Below are 23,761 nucleotides of genomic sequence, written 5' to 3'. Positions count from 1 at the left end.
GTAGGAGAGTTTGATTGTGTTAAACATATCAGATTTGGACGGCCCAAATCCAAGATGTGAAAACCTTTTGGATTTCCAGTGAGTTTTACAGGCAACATGGTCACAGTCATACACTATGTAAAAAAATGACTGCAAGTGATGACTACTTGGTTTATTGATACAAATGTAGGAACAGGTGATACCTTTAAAGCAGCCATGAGACTAGTAAAGCCATGAGACTTTAATAAAAACATATAATTTTGGACCTACCCATGAGAACGTAGTGCACAGCCAGAAGAAGATGAACTATCATCGAAAGCTCATTGTTTGGTGTGTGTGTTTTTTGTTATTATTTTTTAGTGGTCCAGTAACAGTATCACCTGTTCCTGCATTTCTCCTGATTTTTACTTGATTTATTGAAAGATAAGGTCTGAATGGTTTATAATGACTTATAGTGAGGTTATGGTATAATTTTCCAGAAAAAGTGTCAGAATGAAAACCATCAAAGATAAATGGGGTTGGATTCAAACTGGGTGTGAAACTTGTTGACTTGCTCAACTGAAACTTCCTAGAACTGAAGGTAGAACCAAATTCAATCTGAGATTGGAACTCCATAAATTTTGGAGCTTGTTTGCAAAAAAAAAGAGGCATCCATGTGAAAGCTATGCAGACAAATACCCTTTTTTGAAACATGCAGACAAAACACCCTTTAGTTTAAGCAATAGGAGAATGTGCCCAGAATTGGACACGAAGAAATGTCAGTTTTGCAAAAAGGTGCCTATGTTCATAGGGAGGATAGAAGACACTTAAAATCAGAGTCAGAATGAGCCTGGTGATGAAAAAAACAAAAACAAAAAACCAATCACCTGCACGTGATTGTGTTTGATAGAGTGACAATTCCCTAGTGGGGCTTAGAAGTTCAGAGATGCAAGATTTGTTGGTTGGGGGATATTTTTTTAAAAAAAATCTTCAAAAGTGCAAACATTGTACATGAGCTATAAAAATTCCAGCCTCAGAAGAAGTGGAAGAGGATATATAAAAAGTAAAGCAGAAGTGAAGAAATACCCAGGGGAGTTTAGCTGCTTCTCTTCTATACTTCTGGGACATGAATTGCACCAGGTACAAGTTTCATCATTATATTGTTCTAAAATCATTATTGCTATGGACTGCACTTCAAGTATTTATGCCACCGTTCTGCACTAGAGATTAATCGCTAGCACAATGTCAAGTTATTACCCAGAGCAGGATTTACACATTGGGATTTATATAGTTCAGAATTTGGGGAAGAACATAATGGCTAAGTAGTTTACCAATATGCGGTTTAACCCCTTAACATCTCAGTCTGCTGAATTACCAGTGTAACTATCCACATAATAGGAAATATGTCAACATGTGCACCTCGCTGGGCTTTGATTCATGTCATTGCTACCACAACTGTTGGAAATGCAAAAAGTATCACCAGAAATACTGTTTATGGCCAAAGTAGCCCAATACATTTCACTGCCTGAGGTACAACAGAATGCCCCCACCCTCAAACTCAGGACTCAGATGGGTTATTTTCCAACATGAGACACCAAATCTGACAACTTTCTCTCCCATCTTGGCAGTAAAAAAATGCATGTAAATGAACAAACAATTGTGTGTTTTTTTATTTAAAAAATGACATCCAAAGTCTGCCTTTGGTAGCTGACACAGTCTGACTAAAGGTAGGGCTGGCCTTTTTGACAACTATATTTTGTCCTGGCAATATCCTCAGTGCACAATGTGAAATGTGTGCACTTTTTGTGCAGAATGTTTAAAAGCCGTTTTAGAAGCAGAAAATAAAACCCAACAAAAGAATGGCGACAGAGCACAACAGTTAGTTGACAGAGATAAGTAATAAGTATTTGGCACAATTTCCAGAATATATACCAATGTATATCATTAAGGAATGTTGCTTTAGAGGGGAAATCCATAATATTTGTAGCTGAATGGTTACAAAAATGTGACTTGTTACAGAGGAAAAATTCCACTTTCTCTTTCTGTTTCAGCAGATGATTGCTCAGGTTCTTCCTCTTTGATTAAGCTGCAAAGATAAGAGGAAAATTTTTAAATCTTGTAATAAATAGTTAAATTTACCTTATGCATTTTGTCATTTAATATCTCACTTTTCTATGCAAACTCTCAGCAGTTTCCAACACAAACCTATTAGCACTGTTGTTAAATTAACAGTACCTGTAGCAACACAGTCTGGCCAAACACAATTCTAGCTTAAAACAGAGGCATATAAGCAGCTTGAAGGAAATTCAGAATTTGACCTGAGCATCTTTTTAATGGAAAGGCAGCATATAAATGAATTAAAATAAACGATAGCAATTTCCCAAAAAAAAGAACTGTGCTGTTTTAATCAGAAGTAAATAAAATTTAGTTTATTTCAAACTATTCTCTTATAAGGTTTCGCACACAATGCCAGAGCACCTCAAGGTCACTGAGTGAATCCAGCACTTAAAATTGACTAGTTGCGAGTAATGTAGTTACCCGTAACTTGTTACCTTTTGGGCAACAAGTAATGTAACTAGTCATTACAAAATTACCTTATAGGCACAACAAGAAACACCAAACTTACTTATTTATAATAATTAACTAGTTAGTTTCTAAAATAATATCTAAAAGGTATTTTATGGGATTTGAAAGAGGGGTTTTCAGGTTTTATGCTCTTCTCTCATTCCTCCTAAGCGGCAAGAGGAATGCCCTTTTGTTTTGTCAAATGAGATAGGAATAAAAATTACTATGGATGCTTTAGTAAATGAATTTCACCAACTGAGCCTAAGGTGAGGTAGGTGAGGTCCAGCCTGGGAAGGAGGTGGGCCAGCTATTCCCCTGTGATGCCTCCAATGGGAGGAATTACTATATCAGCTCCTATCTCAGACTGGCTTACAGCTCTAATTCAGGGAAGGTCCAAATATCCTGCCCGTTCATGTCCCCCATGTTGCCAAATTGTTTCTGTGTCCACCGTGGATGGAGCTCTCCTACCGGGGCACCACAGGAGTGGATAATTTCGCTGCCAGGCAGGAAGCATTTCTGTGGGCAAACTATACTTTGGTGACTACAGGAAACATTAGATTGCAGCTTAAATTAAAATAACAAGCCCTGCCCCAAGGCTTACAACTTTAAACACGTTAGGAAAGGCAAGGGGTGAACAGACACCACCATAGCATAAGCACATGTGCCTTTTTCTATTCACACTAAACTCTTACCTTTTCATATTGTCCAACTGATATTTTCTCATCTTTTTACCTAGAGAAGAAACAAAGTTCAGTTTAGCAGGAATATCTAGGACAATGATATACAATTTAGTGAACAAAACGGAACTGACTGTCTCATACTCCGCAGCTCTCAGAAGCAGAGAACTGTCACAACACAGCAGAAATTTCATCTCAAGGGTATTGGTGCAAAATCAACGTTCTGCAAAAACTCTCCTGTTATCTCAGTGCACCCAACCAGTGTAGTTTCCAGCCAGAGCTTGCAAAGTTACTTTTAAGAAGAGTGAATAATGATCCTCTGAAAACCATACAGAACTGACCCACGGAAGAGGTCTCTATGATCCTTGGATTTGCCATTCCGTGAAGTGTTTGGAAGTCTCTGCTGAAGTTTGGTGGAGTGCACTACAGCTCTGTAGCAGATAATTCTGCCTCCCTTCCCCCCCTTGAGTTTATGACAGTCTTAACACCATCATCTCTTCTCCCCCCCTCCTTTTTTGTTCATGCCTAGTATCTGTTTTCTGTCTGCTGTAGGAATACTTACCATAGAACCTAACACCAAACATAGGCCATAAATTACTGCATGTGAGATGTAACTACACACCCAAGACTCTTAGGGCCAATGAATATTTAGAAAGTTTTACTTGTGTAATTGGTATTTCATCCGGTATTTCATTCTTTTTCCTATATGTCTGACAAAGTGGACTTGTCCACAAAAGCTCATATTAAAATTTTAAGGTCTTTAAGGTGCTACATGTTTATGTCTTGTCTTGTTTCTTTGGATTTTGCCTGATATGCTTTCACAGACTAATATGCCTACCTCTTCTAAAATCAGCAAGCTATGAATCTCATGATTCCACAGGTCAGAGCCATGGCTTTGTACCTGTGTGGTGTAGATAACCTCTCTGTTCCGGGGGCATCATCCTGGCACTGTTCAATGATGAAAGGCTCCACAGTGACATTAAACTCAGTCTGCTCGAAAGTTACTTTCCAAGCTGTGCTTCTGACACCTTTTAGATTGCATTTGGGAACCAAAAAGACCTCAGATCCCACAGATATTCAGCTGCCCAGGGAGCTTTTCATTTATATGGCAACTCCAGTACCATCTAAGTAGAACTTCCATGAGTGGATCTTCCTCTCTGCAAGTGGCCTTCCTTCTCTGCCTGTACAAGGCAAAGTCTGCAGTACCACAGCACAACTGGGACAACCTTGTGTTCAGCATAGAAGTATGATTTGATATTTATTTGATAAGGTAAAGGTAAAGGTTCCCCTTGACATTTTTAGTCCAGTCGTGTCCGATGCTAGAGGGCGGTGCTCATCCCATTTTTCAAGCCATAGAGCCAGCGCTTGTCCAAAGACACTTTCCGTTATCACGTGGCCAGCATGACTAGGGAACACCATTTTACCTTCCCACCGAGGTGGCACCTATTTTTTTACTCGCATTTGCATGCTTTCAAACTGCTAGGTTGGCGAGGAGCTGGGACAAAGCGACGGGAGATCACTCTGTTGCGTGGATTCGATCTTAGGACTGCTGGTCTTCTGACCCTGCAGCACAGGATTCTGCGGTTTAGCCCACAGCACCACCACGTCCTGTTATTTATTTGATACATACATTCAATTATCCTGCTTATACACAACCTACAGTTTGTGGAAGGATGTCCTAAAAGTGCACAAGTAAAGAAATAGTCTCCAATGAAAAGTGAATTTGTATTGGGTATTATGCCAATTATTTTCTTATAAAAAATATAAAATTTAGAGGTACCGTGCCGCTGACAGAACTAAAACTAAAATCATAGGATACAAAAAGAAAATGAAGCATCAGTTATCACCTCAAATTATGATTTCATGTTCAATGTACAATAATGATTAATATCTAAATTATAGCTGTTCTTCCTGAAGTCTGCCAAAGGGAACTATAAATTCCGAAAGGTCTTCTTCTCCTTCCTGGAAGTTCTGTTTCGGGAATTATTCTGTGATGGCTGATTCACACAAAATATCATCACCTGATGCTCTAGTCAATGAATTATGAACATGAATATCTGAGTTAGCTTATGAATCAATGTTCAGGATTCTCAGCGGTTTCTTTTAATTCTACTTCTGTTCCCTTGCTTTCTTCTTCGTCCTTGTGTTCCTCTTTTACATGAGGTGGGCAATACCATGGAGGTGGCAGCTTTTAAACAATGGTTTATGTTGCATCCAACTGAGTCTGTAAGATTTTTGAGCCAAGAAGGTTTTCCTCCTGCACTTTTCTTATTTTGATACCTTGAATAATCATGTGCCAACAACCTGTACTTATTGTTTCTCATTCTAGATTTCTATGTGTTCAATGATTTCCTAGGCTAGAATCCTCTTGGAAATTATGGCAGTGTAAATATTATTGTATATATTGTACATACTTTTTTACATACATATTTTACGTACATATTTTTGGTGGGGGCAGATGCACTTCTTTGGAATTACTGAAGGACTGTGTCCCATACAAACGAACCATTCCCTGCCTTAGTCACAGGTTACAAGTGGGAGCCTGGCTGTCAGTATTACACAATGTATCCTGCAAGTTTAAGATTTCCTTTCAGCAACCAGTTGTGTGATAGATTGCACAACAGCACGAGCCAACATAACCTCCACAGAATTGTGTATGCAGATGTTTATGCTATGCAATTGCTCAACAGGATACTAGTCTTGACCTTTATTCACCCTTTTGACCCAAGAAATCCTGATTTCCTTCTTTTCAGTACTCAAAATCTACCCATAGTCTCTTCTGTGACTTACAGGTTTGCTTCCTCTCCTCCCCCTTACTCTATGAACACTTTTATCCCCAGGAACAAAGAGATGGCAGCATTTTCCAAAAAGAAAAGTTAAAGACAATTGGGAAAGGGAAAGAAGGTGACAAAATTTATGACATGCCCAAATTACTGATTGAATGAGAGGGGTGAGTGGTATGTTCTAGGCCTAGATGTTGTGGCAGGGGACATCTTGTAGCCTTCCAGATATTGTCACAGAGAGAAACACACAGTTTCTTTTTCTCAGACAGTTGCTTTGTCAAGGAGAAGAACAGATGTTGACTCCCCTGAGCTGTGTTACTTTCTCAATATAGCCATTTTACTTTATCCTACAGAAGGGAAGGAGAATGTGTAGCCACAAGATAGTATTGGGATTTCCCATCAATTCTAGCCCGTATAGCTAAGAGTGAGGAATAATGGGAATTGCAGTTCAATGACATCTGGAAGGACAGAAGCTGTTACTTTTACTATGAGGGTAAGTGCCAAAAAAAAGTCTTCCGCAAAAATGTTCTTTAATGTTCTTTAAAGCAGAACACAGATTATAGGTTTCATACTTACATTTCACTAGCTGTATTATAGCCATCACGAAGAGACCACCGAGCACAAGAATGCAAGCAATCAGCACTGGATAATACTGAGCAAGGAAAAGATAAACATAGAAGGTTTTAAGAACTGTTAGGACTCAGATTAAGTTTGATGATGAGTAAGTCTGAGCCTTGAAACTTCAGTGGGAGCAGTTGAGGAAAAACAGGGGTTGAGAAACATGTGGTGCTGTACATGTTTCGGATTCTGGTTCCTCTCATTTCTGACCACAGAGCATTACAACTAGGGATGATGGAAGCTGAAGTACAATCAAATCAAATTAGTGAGCATTCCTTCTCTGCCAAAATAACGTTGGCTACTAGGCACCTTGGCATAGGTGACTGGAGAAAACATTTACTGCTTGGCCTAGGCAGCAAGATAACACGGACTAGCAGGCAGCCCATACTTTGATTTGAACCAATCTTCAACAAATGTCTAATGTGTTATTGGCAGAGCTATTATGTTAACCAGTTCATTTCACAATACCTTCTTTGATAAATCCAAAAACGTTACGGCGGGTGCTAAAAAAAGAAAGAAACAAAATATTACATTATTGGAATATATTTAACAGCGTAAACAAATATCTATCCAGGTTAAAGCCTTCTGTGGGCGTCTCTTACCCTATTTTCCTTTTCCTCACATTTTACCCATTTTTTTTTTATTTCTGAGAGTCAGGTGTACAAAATTTATATTCTGATACTCTTTTCTGAAGATGGCCAACCATTCCCTAAAACAAAGATTTTGTACAAGAACATAGAAAGAGTTTCTCTTCCTCTATTTTTTTAAAATATTTTCATAATAAGCCAGCATTCAGATATACAGAACCTTCGTGAAAGGGGAGAAAATAGAGATATGGCTGAACATATCCTATTCTCCCTATTCTGAATAGAAATTATACATCTGTAACATAAGATTACAGCTCCTCAGCAGAGCTTGAGAAGTTACTTTTCTGAGCCCTGACGACCCCCCAGGAATAACAAACCATAAATGGCAATATGTTCTTAAAAAATCAGCCAACAAAATTCCATCAAATGCCTGGGGAAACAGGTAACATCTTACCCTACCACAGGAAGGATAATTTTGTTACAACCAAGCAATCTGGGGATTGCATTCCATAAGCAAATACTGCAAAATAATAATAATAATAATAATAATAATAATAATAATAATAATAATAATAATAATAATAATAATAATAATAATAATAATAATAATAATAATAATAATAATAATAATAATAATAATAATAATAATAAAAGTCTTACAGAGACCTTTCAGGCCTCTCATTCAGATATCTGCTTGGAAGAAGATCTATGATGGGGTGAATAGGGCAAGGCCTTAGGTCCAGGCATAGTTCCCAAGGCTGATTTTGTGGCTTAAACCCCATCAGATTCCCTCATTCTCCTAGCAAAAGAAATGGTTTTCCCCAGAAAAAAAGGGGGGGAGAAGGAAAAAAATGTGACTTGCTACTCCCTCCATGAACGGGATTCATCTTCCTAATAGGTCACAGAGTCCTTCTACAATGTTTAAGACACTGTCAAAAGCTCCTTCTTCAAAACCAGAAATAGATACCTGACAACTCGTGGTTTCATTTTTAATTCTCACATTTTTGATAGGATGAAGTGGCCAAAAGGTGGGGGGGGGGCAGAAAACGTGCCCTCAGACTTAACTTAATTGGTAAATTCTGGTCTATGTTATATGGACCTCGATAGGCCACCTCTGAAGGAAACATTTCCCCACCAATGATGTTGTGAAGGAACTAGCAACAAGACTTAAAACTTTAAGCATGAAGCTACCTTATTTATTTATTTATTTATTTATTTATTTATTTATTTATTTATTTATTTATTTATTTATTTATTTATTTATTTATTTGATTTTTACCCCGCCCCTCTAGACCATGTCTACTGCAACCTGTTCAGAAAGACTCTTGCAATGGAGTGCTTTAGAAGTTTAATTTAAGAAATAATAAGTACTAAATACAAGGGTCAACACATCCTGTGGACTGCTGCTGCTGCCCCAACAGACACATATTTGAAAGACGTTTTTGTAATCATTATCATCTTAGTGCTGCAGAGCTGGAATAGTTTCATAATAGTTTCATAATCCCCTATAGATCATCACATCCAACCCCTGTCAAGGAGGCACAATGAGGAATTGAACTTCCAACTTCTGAATTTGCAGTCAGATACCTAAATCACCTAAACTAGCAGTGCTTTATACATGTGTTAAGTATTTGCATATTTTCTGAGTGTAGCCAAACATTTTTTAAAAGACAGGCTTCCTTTTTAAGAGAGATGGGGGCTTACGAATACGAAGCCTACTAGCACAGGGGGCTGGCTTGATGAACACCCACACCCAGACCACTTACCACACTGTGTGCAGTGTGCATGGCCACATCATCTTCTGTACCCCAATGACGTCAGTAGCTTGGCTGCCACAATCTCGCCTCCCTACTTACCCAGCAACTCTGGCAAGAGGGCCCGAGGATCTCTCTGCTCAGGTGCAGAGTGGCTGGGTGAGCAGAGAGGTGGGGCTGAGGCAGCCAAGCTACTGCTGTGATTGCGGTGCAGCACATGACGCTGGCTATGCGTGCTGCAAGCCATGCGGTAAGTGGTCCAGTGGAGTCTGGGGGTGGATGTTCATCAAGTCGGCCATCTGTGTCAGCGGGCTTGTATTCGTATAGGAATACAAAGCCTCCAACTCTACTTTTTAAAGGATCAGAAACAGTGCAATAAACATAGTGTTCCTCACTGAAAACACTGAAAACAGTTGCTTTGGCAATCTGCATGAGAAATGGAGAAGCTTAGAAGCAAAAGAGAAGGAAATAACACCTCGTGCCTCCGGGTCACAGGCCACCAGCTTGCAACGTGAGATGTGGAAGCTGATCTCAAGCTACACTTGACCTCTGGAAAATATGCCTTGCACAGTTCTGCATTTGAGTTTGATAATGCTGAACACATAATTTGCAGGCAGACAAAGATGTTTCCTCCGTTCACAGCTCAGGTATATTATCATGTTACAGCTAATTAATTAATTAATTAATTAATTAATTAATTAATTAATTAATTAATTAATTAATTAAATAAATAAATAAATAAATAAATAAATAAATAAATAAATAAATAAATAAATAAATCTAGTGAAGAGCTTAAAATGCTTAAGGGTCCAAGTAGCCATAACGACTGCACAATCCAACTCAATTCCTATTGAATCCTTATAAACTGTGAAATCTCATTTTTAAAAAAAGAACATTCACAGTGTCTAGCTAGATTTCCTCCCCCATCTCTTTTTTTACCTGAGTTGGCACTATTTTCAAGGTCTTCAGTCATCTCTGACACTGAAAGTCCAGTTTGGCTAGATGTAGCCACTAAACAGAAGACAATAAAGTCAAAATCAATTTTAAAAATACTCTTAAGTTAACTCTTAAGTTATCTCCATGATGATACTTGCTATGATGTGGGTAGAGCTGTAGAGCATAATTAATTTTTTTGAAATTCAATTTTGGCATGAAATAGAAATGGCATTTATTAAAAAAAATTTCTGGAAATGCACATAAGGGATAACATTTGCAAACAAAGCATATATTTTGCATTCTAACCTTGGATTGATTTTATACAAGGGGTACCAAAATACACAAAGCATTTTATTGTCCTTTAAATGGCAATTAAAAGGCACTGGCTAGAATGCTGTTGGTTATTGACACAAGCATAAGAGCAATGTCATAAATCACAGCAGTAAATTGCTGCCAGTTAATGTAATTTGGGCTATGGTGAGCAACTCATTAACTAGCTGCAATTTGCCACTGTGATTTACGCCATTGCACTTATACTGGTAAATTTCCAACGGCATTCTAGCCATTACCTAAGAGGCACCACTGGCTGTAACACCCTGAGTAACATTTGAGTAACATGCACATGTAGGCTATATACTCGATGGGAAAATCACAGCTACAGATAAATGTTGTCCATGGTGGCCAATATTCAGTGCTGTCATTGAACTAGCAGAAAAGCCACAGCACATTTTCAGACTCACTGCAAGGGTGGTATCCTATATAATGTTGGTTGTGCAAAGGATTGCTTAGCCATTTTTGCAGGTGGTACAACCTCTTGCACAGCAGAGCAATCTGGCACAACTGTTGCAGCAGAGGATTTGCTCTTCTAGTATAATACTGGGTTTATTTTATTGGGGGGGGGGGTTCTGATCCAATAACAGAAGGCAGACATGAAGACCTTTCAACAAATCTGATTTCAGAATCATAATCTTACCACACCAGCACAAAAATAGGGGATTAGATCCTGTCATTCACATTCCACCCTTCTTACCAGTCAATCGTACAAAAGGAGCTAAATATTTCATTGAAGTTTCCACCCCTCAATAAAGAGGCCACTTGGCTTTTAGTTAAACCAAATGCAGATTGTTTCCTCAGTACTCTAAGTGATGGCAGTGGAAACATCAAAAATACCTACGGCTGCTTGTGCATTCCTTCCCCATACATCTATGTACTTCTTTTAGAGTATGAACACAAAAGGACAATCCAGTTGTGAAGTTTCACTTCAGAAACCTTTCAACCATTATCACACATGGAGACAGTAGGGAAAGAAAATGAAAATGTTTGCAAAGAGCAGCAAACCAGAACTCCCAGTATAACAAACGTGAACTTCACTGGACTTCATCTTGCAGTAAGTGATCGTTTTTGATCAGGCATGTTACCTGTAGCAGAAGAAGCCATCTCCGTGGTGAAAAAAGGACAGACACTTTTAGTTGACTTATCCTGAAGAGTAGTTGACAATGTTTCAGTGTTCACTAAAGGAAGAGTAGTTGCAGGAAAACCAATAGCTGTTGATATAGAAGATGTGGCTGCTGCTGGACCACTAGTAGCAGTAGGGGTTTTTGGAGAAGGTGGGTTAGTTGTTAAGAGAGGAAAGGAAGATGTTGAATGAGTAACTGTGGTTGGGAAGGGAGCAGTGGTTATTATGGTGGTGACCATCTGTGTTGTAGTGGCTGTGGTGGTTTTGGTTGTTGTAGTGGCTGTGGTAGTTGTAGTTGTTGTGGTAGTTGTGGTGGGCACTGTGGTTGTCGCTGTAAGAAAAAGCAAATGATATATCTGAATGATGTCTGTGCAATGGGGGAAATGACAAATCTAAAACACAAAACTACTAATTCTGACCAACAAAAAGGTAAATCAAACATTTTTCAAAACTGGATTTCTAGAATGAACATATAATATGACATAAAATTATTAAAATGATGCTTATTTAATACAACTACTGCAGTGGATTATTGGGCTAAAACTGTTGAACTGGTGTGGCATTTAATTATTCCATTGCCACAAAGTACAAATCTTCTTTGCTTCATTTGGTAGGGCTTCATTTCTTGAAATGGACGGAGAATAATTGATTATCATAGATTTTTAGTCCTTCCTTACAAAGATCAATTATAGTTATATTGTCATAAATAGATTCTTTAGTAGACAACTAGTCAAAAGATATTGCCTGCCCACATCCTATTATAAATGATTTTAAATTGAAGGCTCACCAAAGCAAAGCAAACCAAAACCAAAACCAAACCTGCTGGTTGGACATAATGCAAGGAATAAAAAAGAGAGCACCTTGAATTTACTCTCTCCTCTCTCCATTATATCAGTGTTGATTGGAAAGCCTTTGATGTGTAACTGTCCCACAGTTGTGGTGTTTTTTCCAGCCCCACTTTTAAACTTTTTTTTAATACATGAAGTTTGACTAAAGAACATAAGAACAGCCCTGCTAGATCAGTTCAAAAATGCATCTAGTCCAACACCTTGTGTTCATAGTGGCCAATCCATTGCCTAAGGGACAGCCAGCAGCAAGACAGGAATTGAATTACACCAGCTGTTTTGCATTCCCAAGGAAGTGGAAACAGGGACCTGGTCTTGGAGATGTTCCACAGACACCATGACTTGCACCCATTGATGCTCTTAATCTCCAGGAATATCTCTAATCCCTTAAAGCTACCAGGTTGGCAGCCATCATTAGATTTTTATGGCAGTGAATGCTACAGTTAACCAAGCACTGTGTGAAGAAATACTGTACTTCCCTTTATCTGTCCTGAACATCCCATTCATTTCCAGGGGATTTTTAACAAGTTGTGTCAGCTTTCTTTTTATCATTTTTCCCTTCAAACTGTTGAAACTAATCTTGTCTCACTATAAAATAATCTATGGCTAAAATCCTATTGCTTTTACTATGCATAAAAAAAGAAATGGCAGAAGCTGCCATAACCAAGAGATGAGGTGCTGGGTGCATGCAAGGCACACAATAGGATGCATGACCAGACACACAACGAACATGGAGTTGGCCTCTCTTCTGTGTGCAGGAAAAAGCAACAGGACTCCACCCTACATATCAGGAGGAGCTTTTCATGTTTTATATTTCTGTGGAAAATTAAGGACTTCTTTGTACTGCAGTTTGGTGTAATCATCCTCCCAAATGTTCTTCATCAATTTGAAATGTGACATTGGAAGTGCTATTTTCATCTTAATGAGACATGCAGTTGAATGACAAAACACACAGAGAGAGTGTGTGTTATGTGAACCTGATAAAAATAACTTTCTCTGGGCACACAGTCATTTCTTGCTGAGCAAAATGAGCAAAAACAAGGAAGAGAACCCAAGAACATAACTAGATTGGCCCCTTCCTTGTAATCAAGATGACATGAATGGCATGAACTTTAAATTTCTGTCCTTCCATGAATCATTTAGCAAAGATATATGCCTTTCTTTAAAACAATTAGTCTGTTGTTGTTGGTTTTTTTTTTAAAAGCAGTATGAACCTCCAGATGTTGTTAGACTCCAACTCCCATGATCTTTGGCCATGATCCCAGCTGGTGAACCATCAGCACAGGCAAGTATTGAATCTATGGATCACAATACATATGTACGATGCAAAATATATCATGCTGATAACACAAAGTAGAAGTCGAACTTAGAGTCAGCTTTGTCCAGTTGCAGTCATGCTTTCAAACAAAACCTGATAACCAATCACAAAGCAAAGCAGCAAATTTGCAAGTTTGGGAAGTGAAACAAGTACATGTTGTGACAAGTAGGTACGTATCATTCAGGACTTCAGAAAGTCCCAATTCTGACAATATCATCTATATAGTTCTGTTCGATGCTACATTTCAGAGTTCCTATAGAACAAGGACAATAGGCACAATGCAACAATCACACTCACCTCTCTCAACCTGTAGATTCAAAGTCTTTTTTATGTCATTGAACCAGCCTCTTATTTCAATACGACAGCAGTACAGTCCTCCGTCTCTCTCATTTAGATTTGTAATGGTCAACGATACATCTCCATTAGTCACACCAGCCTTTAGATCATACCTTGATGAACTTCTTGATACAACCCACCTTCCATCTGTACGGAGAATTTCCTGACTGCATTTCGAATTTGGGCAGCTGCCTCGACCCCAGCACATGTGAGTAAGGCCGCCTGCCTGTTGGACATTGTACCAGCATGGCAACAGGATAGCTTGGCCCACCACGCCTCTTACTACGTTTTGAGATATGGTGCCCGCTGAAAAGAAGGAAGCAGGGGAAATGGTCAAAAATGTTTTTACTTCACAATTCGAAATCTTGATCTCCTGAAATGGAGAAATAAATATGATTGAAAATATAGTGGACAGCGCACGTGGTAATACAGTTTATAAGGTTGATTTGGCTGAACTCGTTAAGATGCAGTAGTATGACACCAGATAATACAACTGCTTAGATAGCAAAAAATACCAGAATGCTAACAGTCCAGCGTCTCAAAGTAAAGGGGAAACGGTTTCATTCAATTGAATTGAAACTTTATAAACATTATATGTACATTTTAGCTTCCTCCACTGATACAGGATTGTGGACTGATGACCCTATGGGGAGTAATGAACTGTAAGGTGGGATTGAAATTTACATATTGAGGAGGTGAAATGATTCAATTCATTCACTACAGGCTGTTAGTAATTACCATTCTAATTTACTTTGGATGGTGGTTATGCTTTTAAAAATGTAATCAATATAAAATTTAACTCTTTAGAAAACCCACCATTAAAACCAGAAACCAATATGAAGTAGGTCCACCGTACTTGTGTGGTTTTAAAATATTAGAAGGCTTCCTTTGTAATCACTCTTCCTTGGTGGGACAAGGATATTTTATCAGACAATTGTTTAGATTCAGCAAAGCTTCCCATGTATAATCTGGTGATCCTTCCCAGTTTCCCTTTCCTGCAAACTCCCTTAGGCCCCCATAGGCCGAGGACTGGGGGACTCTCCAGAACAGTGAGGGAAGAACTGCCAGGAAAAGGAGTGAATCAATGAAAACTCTGCATCACCCGCCCACCCACCACTTCCACCAGCAGCCATTTTCTCAATAGAACTCCATTCCAGAATGCTCTCATGGATGAAGCACAATCTTTGGATCTGACCCAGTCAGTCACCAACTAGCTAAAGCATAACTTCAACTCCCCATTTATTTATTTATTTATTTATTTATTTATTTATTTATTTATTTATTTATTTATTTATTTATTTATTTATTTATTTATTTATTTATTTATTTATCCATCCATCCATCCATCCATCCATCCATCCATCCATCCCAGTAAGATGATTTCAGGCAGCTCAGAGTGTTGAAAATGTAGAATTAAAACCGCAATCAATTATACATTTAAAATAATTAAACTATGATAGTAATTAAAACACATGGAATGCTTAAAAACATTTAAAACTTTAAGAACTCAACTTTAAAAAATGGCACTCAGGGATTCAGGTATGATTGTTAAAAACCTCCTGAAAAGGTGAGTCTCCAACTGTCAGTGGAAGGATGAAAGGGAAGGGCCGACCTAATCTCCAGAGGGAAAGCATTCCGTAACCTGGGAGATGCCACAGAGAAGGTCCTTTCTCATGTCCTCACCAAACATGCCTGCACTGGTAATGAGACTGAGAGGAGGGCCTCGTCTGATGATCTTGAGAAGGCTCATATGGGGATATAGTACCGTATGTTATATTGAAAAGGTCTCCCTGTTTCCTTGTGATGCAATCCTGTGACTCTCTCAGCAGTCACTTCTGGAACCTGGTCCCTGCCTGTTTACCTCTAGCTTTCTTACTTCTCCTTGAATGTTCTTCAGCAACTAGGTTCAGACATTCCCCACCGACAACATCAGATTACCCTGGAGTGGTAACTTGTATCATCATAACCAAAGTTGTCTTTTATTTGGGAAGGAAGTCAGAAAGCCCTTTGTAATGGTGGAAGTCCAGAGACTCTCTTCTACTTGTCATTTGGATCAAGTCACTCTACTAAAAGGAAGCAGCATGGGGTGGAAGAGATTTTCTGCTTAACTTCATTGCTTTTAGTAGAGTCAAGGAAGCCAAAGAATTCAAACATTCCACCAGTTCCATAGATTTTTTTTACTTCTCTCTCTCCTCAAGTCTGAATATTTATATTCCATACCCACTATGTCCTCTATACGAAGTACTTTATCCTGTTTTGCTGAATAGAGGGCATAAGAATCAGTGCAATGCCAATGGCTGCTCCAATTACACAGGGCACCTCCATTTCAATACCTGGTTTCTCAAGCAGCAAAATGACCCTATCCAACTCAGTGACCCCAAGGGAGGTCACAGGCATTAAATGTGTTTTCCTTGAAGCTGCTGAGCAGCTTCTTTGGAGTTCTGTGAATGTCATTTCCTCTTGGCAAGGTTCCCAGGTAAAACACAGAGACTTCTCCAAATGGGGCCTCATAATTTTCACGCAACGTTCCCCAGGTGACATTAGGACAGTGCCGTTTTGCTGTAGGATATGTTATTGGGATGATATTCCAATTCTTTCATAACTGTTTCCTCGGGCCCTTGGGATTTAAACATTCCAGTAATAGTCTCATTAGTATACAGGCAGATTAATTATTCGGGGATTGTCAAGGGACAAACTGGCAGGTAATGGAATGGAAAGCAAGAGTGAAGGTCTGTCATTACAAGGCTGATGTTCACCAACAAGCATTTCCTGAAAGGGGTGTTGGAGAAGGAACTGGTAACCAGTGTACTATTGTGGGCAAACCTCCACTGTTATCACTAAGAATGCACTACAGTGGTGAGTTGTGACTTGATGTAATAATAATTACATGATCTCAACTAATTCCATCTTATGACCACTGTTTCCATGTTTTTCTGGATATAGTCAGATGTTGTTTACCATATCCTTTTACTGTTGGTGCCCTGGGACTGTAGTTTGCTCTTCTCCTAGGTTGGCACAATTCACTCCTGACCCCTAACTCCACAACCAGACACCTATCTCAGGCAGCTTGAACTTTTATTATTTCTATTGAAATAACTGAATGGCAGAACTTTCACAACAGAATTACTAAAATTAGCTGTGAAGTAAGATAGGTCAGCACATTTTAGCTAAACCAAATCTGAGGAATCTACACTATATAGCAGCTCTAAATGATGGAAGCAGGATCTAATCCTTTCAAAAAATATACTTTTCAGAATCCAATTCTGGACTTTGGATGGAGTTGAGTCTAGCATTACTGTTCTCTTATACATCAGCAGTCTTCAGACCTTTGGTGTTAGACCTCTGCTGGAAAGCAATATATTTCAAGTGAGAGAAAAAAAGCAGTGAGTTTCCAAGGAATATACCAAAAAAGAAGCCTTTATTTTTCCAATAAATAGACAGCGTTGACAGCAGAAAGTGTTGAAAACTGGAACAAACAGTTCATATACTAAGGAGGGTGACATAAGGTCATTGTTCCCATGAAACACCTTAAAAAAGAACATTGAGATAAGCTTGTTTATATTTGTTTGTGAAAGGTTAGTGTGAGGGGGAGGGGGTGGTATGTAAATACTCAGTTACATCAAATTGCTCCAGATCAGTTGGTGAATCACTTCATGGACTAGAATTGTTATACTCTTTTTCTTAATAGAATTAGAATCATGAGCCATTGGGGAGATTCCCCCTATGGCTGTAGTGTGAAGGAAGGAATCTCATTGTACATTAGTATGCTTTCACTATAAAAACATAATTCTTCTTCCAGACTCTTAAACTATTTTGCACTTTTATTATATTAATGATATTTTAAAAATCTTAGCATCAGCAAATTGATAGCCTCCCATCTCACTGAAGTAACATCTCTAGAACAGTTTTGAGAAATAGGGCAAGCTTCCAGATATTGTTGGACCAAAACTCACATCAGCCCAAATCAGCAATGCCAGTGGCGAGAAATGAGGAGGAGGTGCAGTCCAACAAAATCTCAGGGTGTCAACTTTGCCAATCCTTTACAGTTAAAACTTACAGTTTCATTGTATATAGCAGGAAAATATGTACAGTAAAGCATAGTTAAAGGTTATCGTTCAAGATAAAATAAATGGGGGAGGGAATGCAAGAAGATCTTAGCAGAAAATGACATCAATAGCAGTGGTGGTTTTTCAGAAATCAGAGATTTACTATTATTATTATTTATTTATTTATTTTATTTATATCCCGCCTATCTAGTCAATTAAGACCACTCTAGGCAGCCTACAGCAAAATATTACAATATAATTAGAAACAATTTTAAAAAGGGGGAAGACTTTAGGCAAAATGGGAGAGACACTAGGAGGAGGAAAAAAGGGAAAATCAGGAATTGGCTAAGGGGAAGGCCTGCCGAAACATCAGTGTTTTTAGTTGATTTTTAAAAATACCTAGCGAGGGAGCTGCGCGAATATCAGGGGGTAGATTATTCCAGAGGCTACTGTCCACTACTTCTGTCCTGAGGGTCCCATAGCTCCCAGGTAATCCCTTTCATCATTGGGAAGCCATAGGAGCTGTGGGATGGGAGGAGGAAGTCTGTAATTATTGAAAACCACCACCATTCAATGACTCGTTTAGAGCTACTGATTTTAAAGCTGCAATAGCCCTGCTAATGTCCAACTGGAAGAAGTTGGAAGACTTTTTGAACAGTCTTCTCATTGTCTAGCATCACAGTTCTTTTAAAACAAGGGATAGAAAAGTGAGGTCCAGAGCATCCTCAGACAGTTCTATCTCCTGTAAAAAAAGGTTTCCCTAGACCTGGGCAAAGTGCAGCCCTCCAGATGTTCCTGAACTACAAATCCCAATATTTCTCACTGTGTGGGATAGCCCCAACTCTCCTCATACTATTGCCTGTGTGGGCTAGGATTTATGGGAGTTGTAGTTCAGCAACATCTGGAGGGCCGCATTTTGCCTACCCCTGCCTAACATATACAAAAGGTGAGTCACCACTCCTGGACACCTTTAAGTGCCATCACAATTTAAGTAGGTTGCAGGGATCACTTGCAGTATTCAAAACCAAACCAAACCAAGCCCATGTATGTTTCAAAACAATAAATGAACTTTGGGTTTCTTTCATTTGTGTTTCCTTACTCTTGGCACACACAAAAATGCACTCCTGCAAACTATTACAGTTGCCCAGCCCTGTCTCAAAACAAGAAGCAGAGATGCTATGAAGCTGAAGATAGGCTACAAATGTAAGGTCCAATGCAGTCCGTACTCAGAAGTAAGCTCCACTGGTGGGATGAATAAAGCTCCATTGAACTCAGTGAGGCTGACTTCTTAGAAGACATGGAAGGGGAGCTGTGATGTAATAAGCATTCAAAGAACCTTTCTAAAAAGTACACCCCATCTCATACCACCATCAACGGATCTAAGTAGACACGTTCATATACTGTTCTGCACAATAATAGTTATAACCATGTGTGATCAAGTTGATTTTGAATTATGGCAACCACCCAAGATTTCTACATATAAATATCTCTTTCAGGTGTTGCTTTGGCAGCTTGCCCAAGGCCACACAGGTAGCAGGTACATAGCCCTATTAGCAAATCACAACCCAGGTAATTTTGTCCAGCCATTCTCTTAGAAGGTACCTAAAGAGGGCTTTTATTTAATTACATACATACATACATACATACATACATACATACATACATACATACATACATACATACATACATACATACATACATACATACATACATACATACATACATACATACATACATAATTTATGAAGGTAGTATAAGTCAGTGCTCCAACTCAATGACTCACACTAGCTCTGTATTAAACTGACTTGATACATCAATCTTATTCTGTTTGATGGGTTGGCTAATGGTATTCTGTGTCATGCACCATAACTTTTCCAGCATAATAACTAGTCTGAATAGGAACACAGTTCTGTCACTGCTAAGCAGCTGTGCATCCGTGCTCATTAACACCAGGAATTCATAAAAACATTTAAGAGTTTAAATATGGGCAAAATTCTCATAGAGATGATGGAAATATTCTCATAGCACATGAGGAATGTGCTCCAATATTCCACCCAATATTATTTTTTTATGAGCTGAAAGCTAAAACACAGAATTCCAAACCCCAGCTCTTCTTGTCCCCCACTTTCTCTCTTGCACACACATATGTCAAGTTATTCATTTCTATCGCTTCTCGGCCTTTTGGCTAAGATCAAGTGAAGTTATTCATTTCTGCTGGAGACAGGAGGAAAAAAGCCCCTTTTTGTTACATGTGAAACAGTCTCTCCTGATGTACTAATACAGTGACAATGAAAAATAGCTACTTACCTACACAAATATGAATCAAGATCCACTGAAATAGTCGAATGTATGGCATGTTTAAATTTCACAGACTTCAGCAGTACCCTGTATCTCAGCACTCATTAGGTCTTATTCACTTTGGAAGTGCTGAGCAAGCTTTACCATTCACAATTTCTTTATTTTCAGTCTCAGCACATTAACTTTAATAACTCTGTGTTTCCAAGGGCCAAAGAGATGTGATGCAAGAGGACCTGGGTTAAATCTCTTTGACTTTAAAAGAAAAAACCCGAAGAGCCTTCAGAGAAATACAGTTTTACTGGAGTAGCAGGGTCCAGAGAAGGCATAAACCCTTTGCCTCGTGTGATTTTTGTGACCTCACTGCTCACGTAAGCTGTGATTGCTGAAATTAAAACACAGGTTATGTTTAGCTAGCAAAAGATTGGGCTGAGGTTAAGTTTGGTGTTGCGCAGCTAGAAAACCAGAATAAACTGTGAAATTGAACAATGGCTTTGAGATTTATTAGCTCTTGCTGCCAAAGAAAGGGTAACTTACATGAAACACAAATGCCAAGAGAAGTTCCAGAACATACAGTACAGTTTCCTGGAACTTTCTAGAGGCTAATCCTTTCAACAGACAGTGTTTCCGTGTGTTTCAGATTCCTACTCCTTCATTTTTTCCTTGGCTAGCTGCTCTCCTTGAAGTTAGAATGAAGGGGCAAAGTTATAAGGAAAACAGCCTACAGTTCTAGCTAGAAAAATTATTCAGATTCTGTCTTGTACTTTAAGGACAGTTGTAAAGGGGAGGAGAGTGTAACATAATAGTAATCTTAGAACTGCAGAGCTGAAAGGGACCCTATGGATCATTGAGTCCAGCTCCTCTCAAGGAGAACTGAGCTCCCATTGTGTGTCTCTGCAGCCAAATGCCTAAACCACTGATTTGTCCAGCAGTTCATGATTGTAGTTTGTTACATTTCTGGTCCAACCTTCCAGTATACAATGGTGGTCAAGATGGTTTACAAACATCATAAAATAGAATAAATGTAAGCAGAAAACAGATTAAACCATGACACCATTAAAATCATCTTAGGCTATATAACAGTTCTCCAGCACACCACCCCCTCTGTTTGGAGGGATTCTAAGCTGAAGGTTCCCAAAACTCAAAATAGAAATAGTCATCTCGGCATTTCCAATTTCATTTGTTTCTATTGGGGACATTTTGAGGCAATTCAAGGGCCTAGTGCACCCTGTGACAGGTGCTGGGGGGGGGAATTGGTCCCCAGGCTCTCCAAAACTTCCCACTCCAAAATGCAACTGACAACCAATACAGATCTCACAGTATTATTCTTGTTCTTGATAGTGAGGACCAATTACCATCCCAGCTGTCAACTAAAGGTCTTGGGGGTTTTTGTGCTTCCCTTATCTAGTGTCTGGTGTAGTTTATCCTTCTATTTCTATTAAACATAAGATCGATTTTCAAAGCAAGTCTTGTTTCAAATAAAAGTCGGAATAACAACTATGCAAAATAAAGAAACAAATAAAGAAAAACAGTTCGTAGTTTTGCTTTTGGACACAGATTGATTTGTGGCAGAGGGAAGTTTGCACAGATGAATTCAGATAGTAACATGTGAAACTCCTCATCTCCAAGACAGCAGTTTGCAGACAGAAATCCCTGAAACAAATAAACACAAGATGTGCTTTCAGTGCCCTCTAGTGAGCTATGGGGAAAATCAGAGCATTATTTTCTGTCTCTGATCTACAGAGATAACTGTCACCAATGGTTTCAAGTGCAGTGGAGCACTTCAGGTCAAGGCTGTCCACTGCAGGAATTTTTCTGGTGGACGGGGGACTGCATAGTGGTGCCTCAACATACCGTATTTTTCGCACCATAAGACGCACTTTTTCCCCACAAAACAGGGGGGGTGGAAAGTCTGTGCGTCTTATGGAGCGAAGAAAACAGATTATATTTTCCTGTTTTCTTCTCCTAAAAAATTGGTGCGTCTTATGGAAAGGTCCGTCTTATGGAGCGAAAAATACGGTAATTCATATGCACAATATGCACCACTACTACACATTGGCCAAAATCCTGTTATTTAGTATAATAAGTCACAGAGTAAAGTTAAAGTAAGCCCATTGAAACAACGGAGCTTATAGAGACGTCGACTCACTAAATCCCCGTTGATTCATTGGGCCTAATCTAGTACAGTTTACTTCTCTGAGCAACAGGATTTTGGCCATTCCCCACCTGTGCATGTTAAAATTGATAGTTTGGGCATCTGGCTGTGGAGGCAGAGGTTGAGAGTTTGATTCCTCACTTGGCCTCCTTGACAAGGGCTTGGCAAGGGTCCCTCCTTTCTGACATTTTAAGATTAAAATGACAAAAATACACTTAGGATATCCCTTTGACAAGTCAGATCTACTGACTGATTTTTACTAAAACTCTAAGACAGACCCCAGTGCAAAATACATATACTTAAAATTAAAGAACAGGATGTGTCTGAGCATGTTCTGAGCTGAAGAATTTGTTCTCAGCAATAGAACTGAACTAAGTTTATGGTTTGCTTGTATAAATATCCACTGTTTTTACCTCAAGTTTTCTTTACCTCAGGAGGTTAATTCAAGTATTGTTATTGCTACTGCTAAACTATGGACAGTCAGAGACTCAATGTGCTGCGATGCAAATCACCCAAAAATCCATCTTAGTTGGAAGCATTTTGCAATATTTCTAAAGGCAGAAAGCAAAAGTGCACAGAACGATACAAGATTACTTAGGGAGAAAGGCAATGAGACAGTCACTCAGAAGGTCTCTGTCTTGCAAGGATTCAGGCTCACTTTATTGGCCTTCATCCAGGCCATTACTGATCCCAAGCAACAGCCCAGGATTTGCATGACCACACCTGATTCAAATGTTACAGTAAAGCTGCTTCTCATCAGCTCAGTGATGACACTTCACTCCAAAATCTGTAATTATCAAATCCAAAGATTCTGTGTAGATATTATGTAACGCTGGGGAGAAACACCCTCTACAACCCCACCTCCAAAGCCAAGTGATAAAAGAATAAACACTCTGTATTTATATAAGTATTGACACACCATTCCATTATTGATTCAATGGATCTACTCTAGTTGGAACTACAAATTAGATTTAGGCCATGGTTTCTAAACTGTATTGATTTGCTGCTGTTTAGAAGGATTAGAGTGGTAATTGGGGAGAGGTGACCCAGTTTTTTTATCCAGAATGATAATATATAGAGGTACAAAAGAAAGTATTTTGTCAAGCAAATAGGAATGAAAGTGAAGGAACTTGTTTCAACTCCCATTGATACCATGCTGCAGGAAGGGTGCAACCACCTCCAGCCAAGCAAAAGGAAACACAGAACAAGCATGCTCAGTGTGGAACCTGTACAGCTTTCATGTACTCAGCCCAAGATGTTCTTCCATTCCATCCTTGTGGATGCCAATCTCCTGAGACCCAATCTTGACCAATAAGGCAGTGAAGCAGCAGGTGCCTGAATTGCTAGTGTGATGCCTCTGAGAAGGATAATGAAGAGACCTCCAGCTATATGGTTTCTGTTCTATTAAACTCCTCACTTCTATTAAACTTCT

The 23,761-nt window shown here is 38.9% G+C and overlaps 1 protein-coding gene across 1 annotated transcript in view; it reads right to left on the bottom strand.

Moving 5' to 3' along the window:
- Positions 1 to 1,842: 1,842 nt before the first annotated feature.
- The window catches only part of LOC110090008 (uncharacterized), a 36,869-nt gene continuing 14,950 nt past the window's right edge, over positions 1,843 to 23,761 (bottom strand). Inside the window, exons 7-14 of the mRNA XM_078384056.1 lie at positions 20,546 to 20,559; positions 13,795 to 14,139; positions 11,297 to 11,665; positions 9,882 to 9,953; positions 7,070 to 7,104; positions 6,560 to 6,635; positions 3,216 to 3,255; positions 1,843 to 2,044 (exon numbers count right to left, since the gene is read on the bottom strand). Coding sequence (XP_078240182.1) covers positions 1,972 to 2,044; positions 3,216 to 3,255; positions 6,560 to 6,635; positions 7,070 to 7,104; positions 9,882 to 9,953; positions 11,297 to 11,665; positions 13,795 to 14,139; positions 20,546 to 20,559 — 1,024 coding nt within the window. The 3' untranslated portion in view covers positions 1,843 to 1,971. The remainder of the gene's footprint in view (positions 2,045 to 3,215; positions 3,256 to 6,559; positions 6,636 to 7,069; positions 7,105 to 9,881; positions 9,954 to 11,296; positions 11,666 to 13,794; positions 14,140 to 20,545; positions 20,560 to 23,761) is intronic.

This window comes from Pogona vitticeps, chromosome 2 (genome assembly GCF_051106095.1).
Source record: "Pogona vitticeps strain Pit_001003342236 chromosome 2, PviZW2.1, whole genome shotgun sequence".
NCBI classification, from domain to species: domain Eukaryota; kingdom Metazoa; phylum Chordata; class Lepidosauria; order Squamata; family Agamidae; genus Pogona; species Pogona vitticeps.
This window is presented reverse-complemented; position numbering and strand designations above follow the sequence as displayed.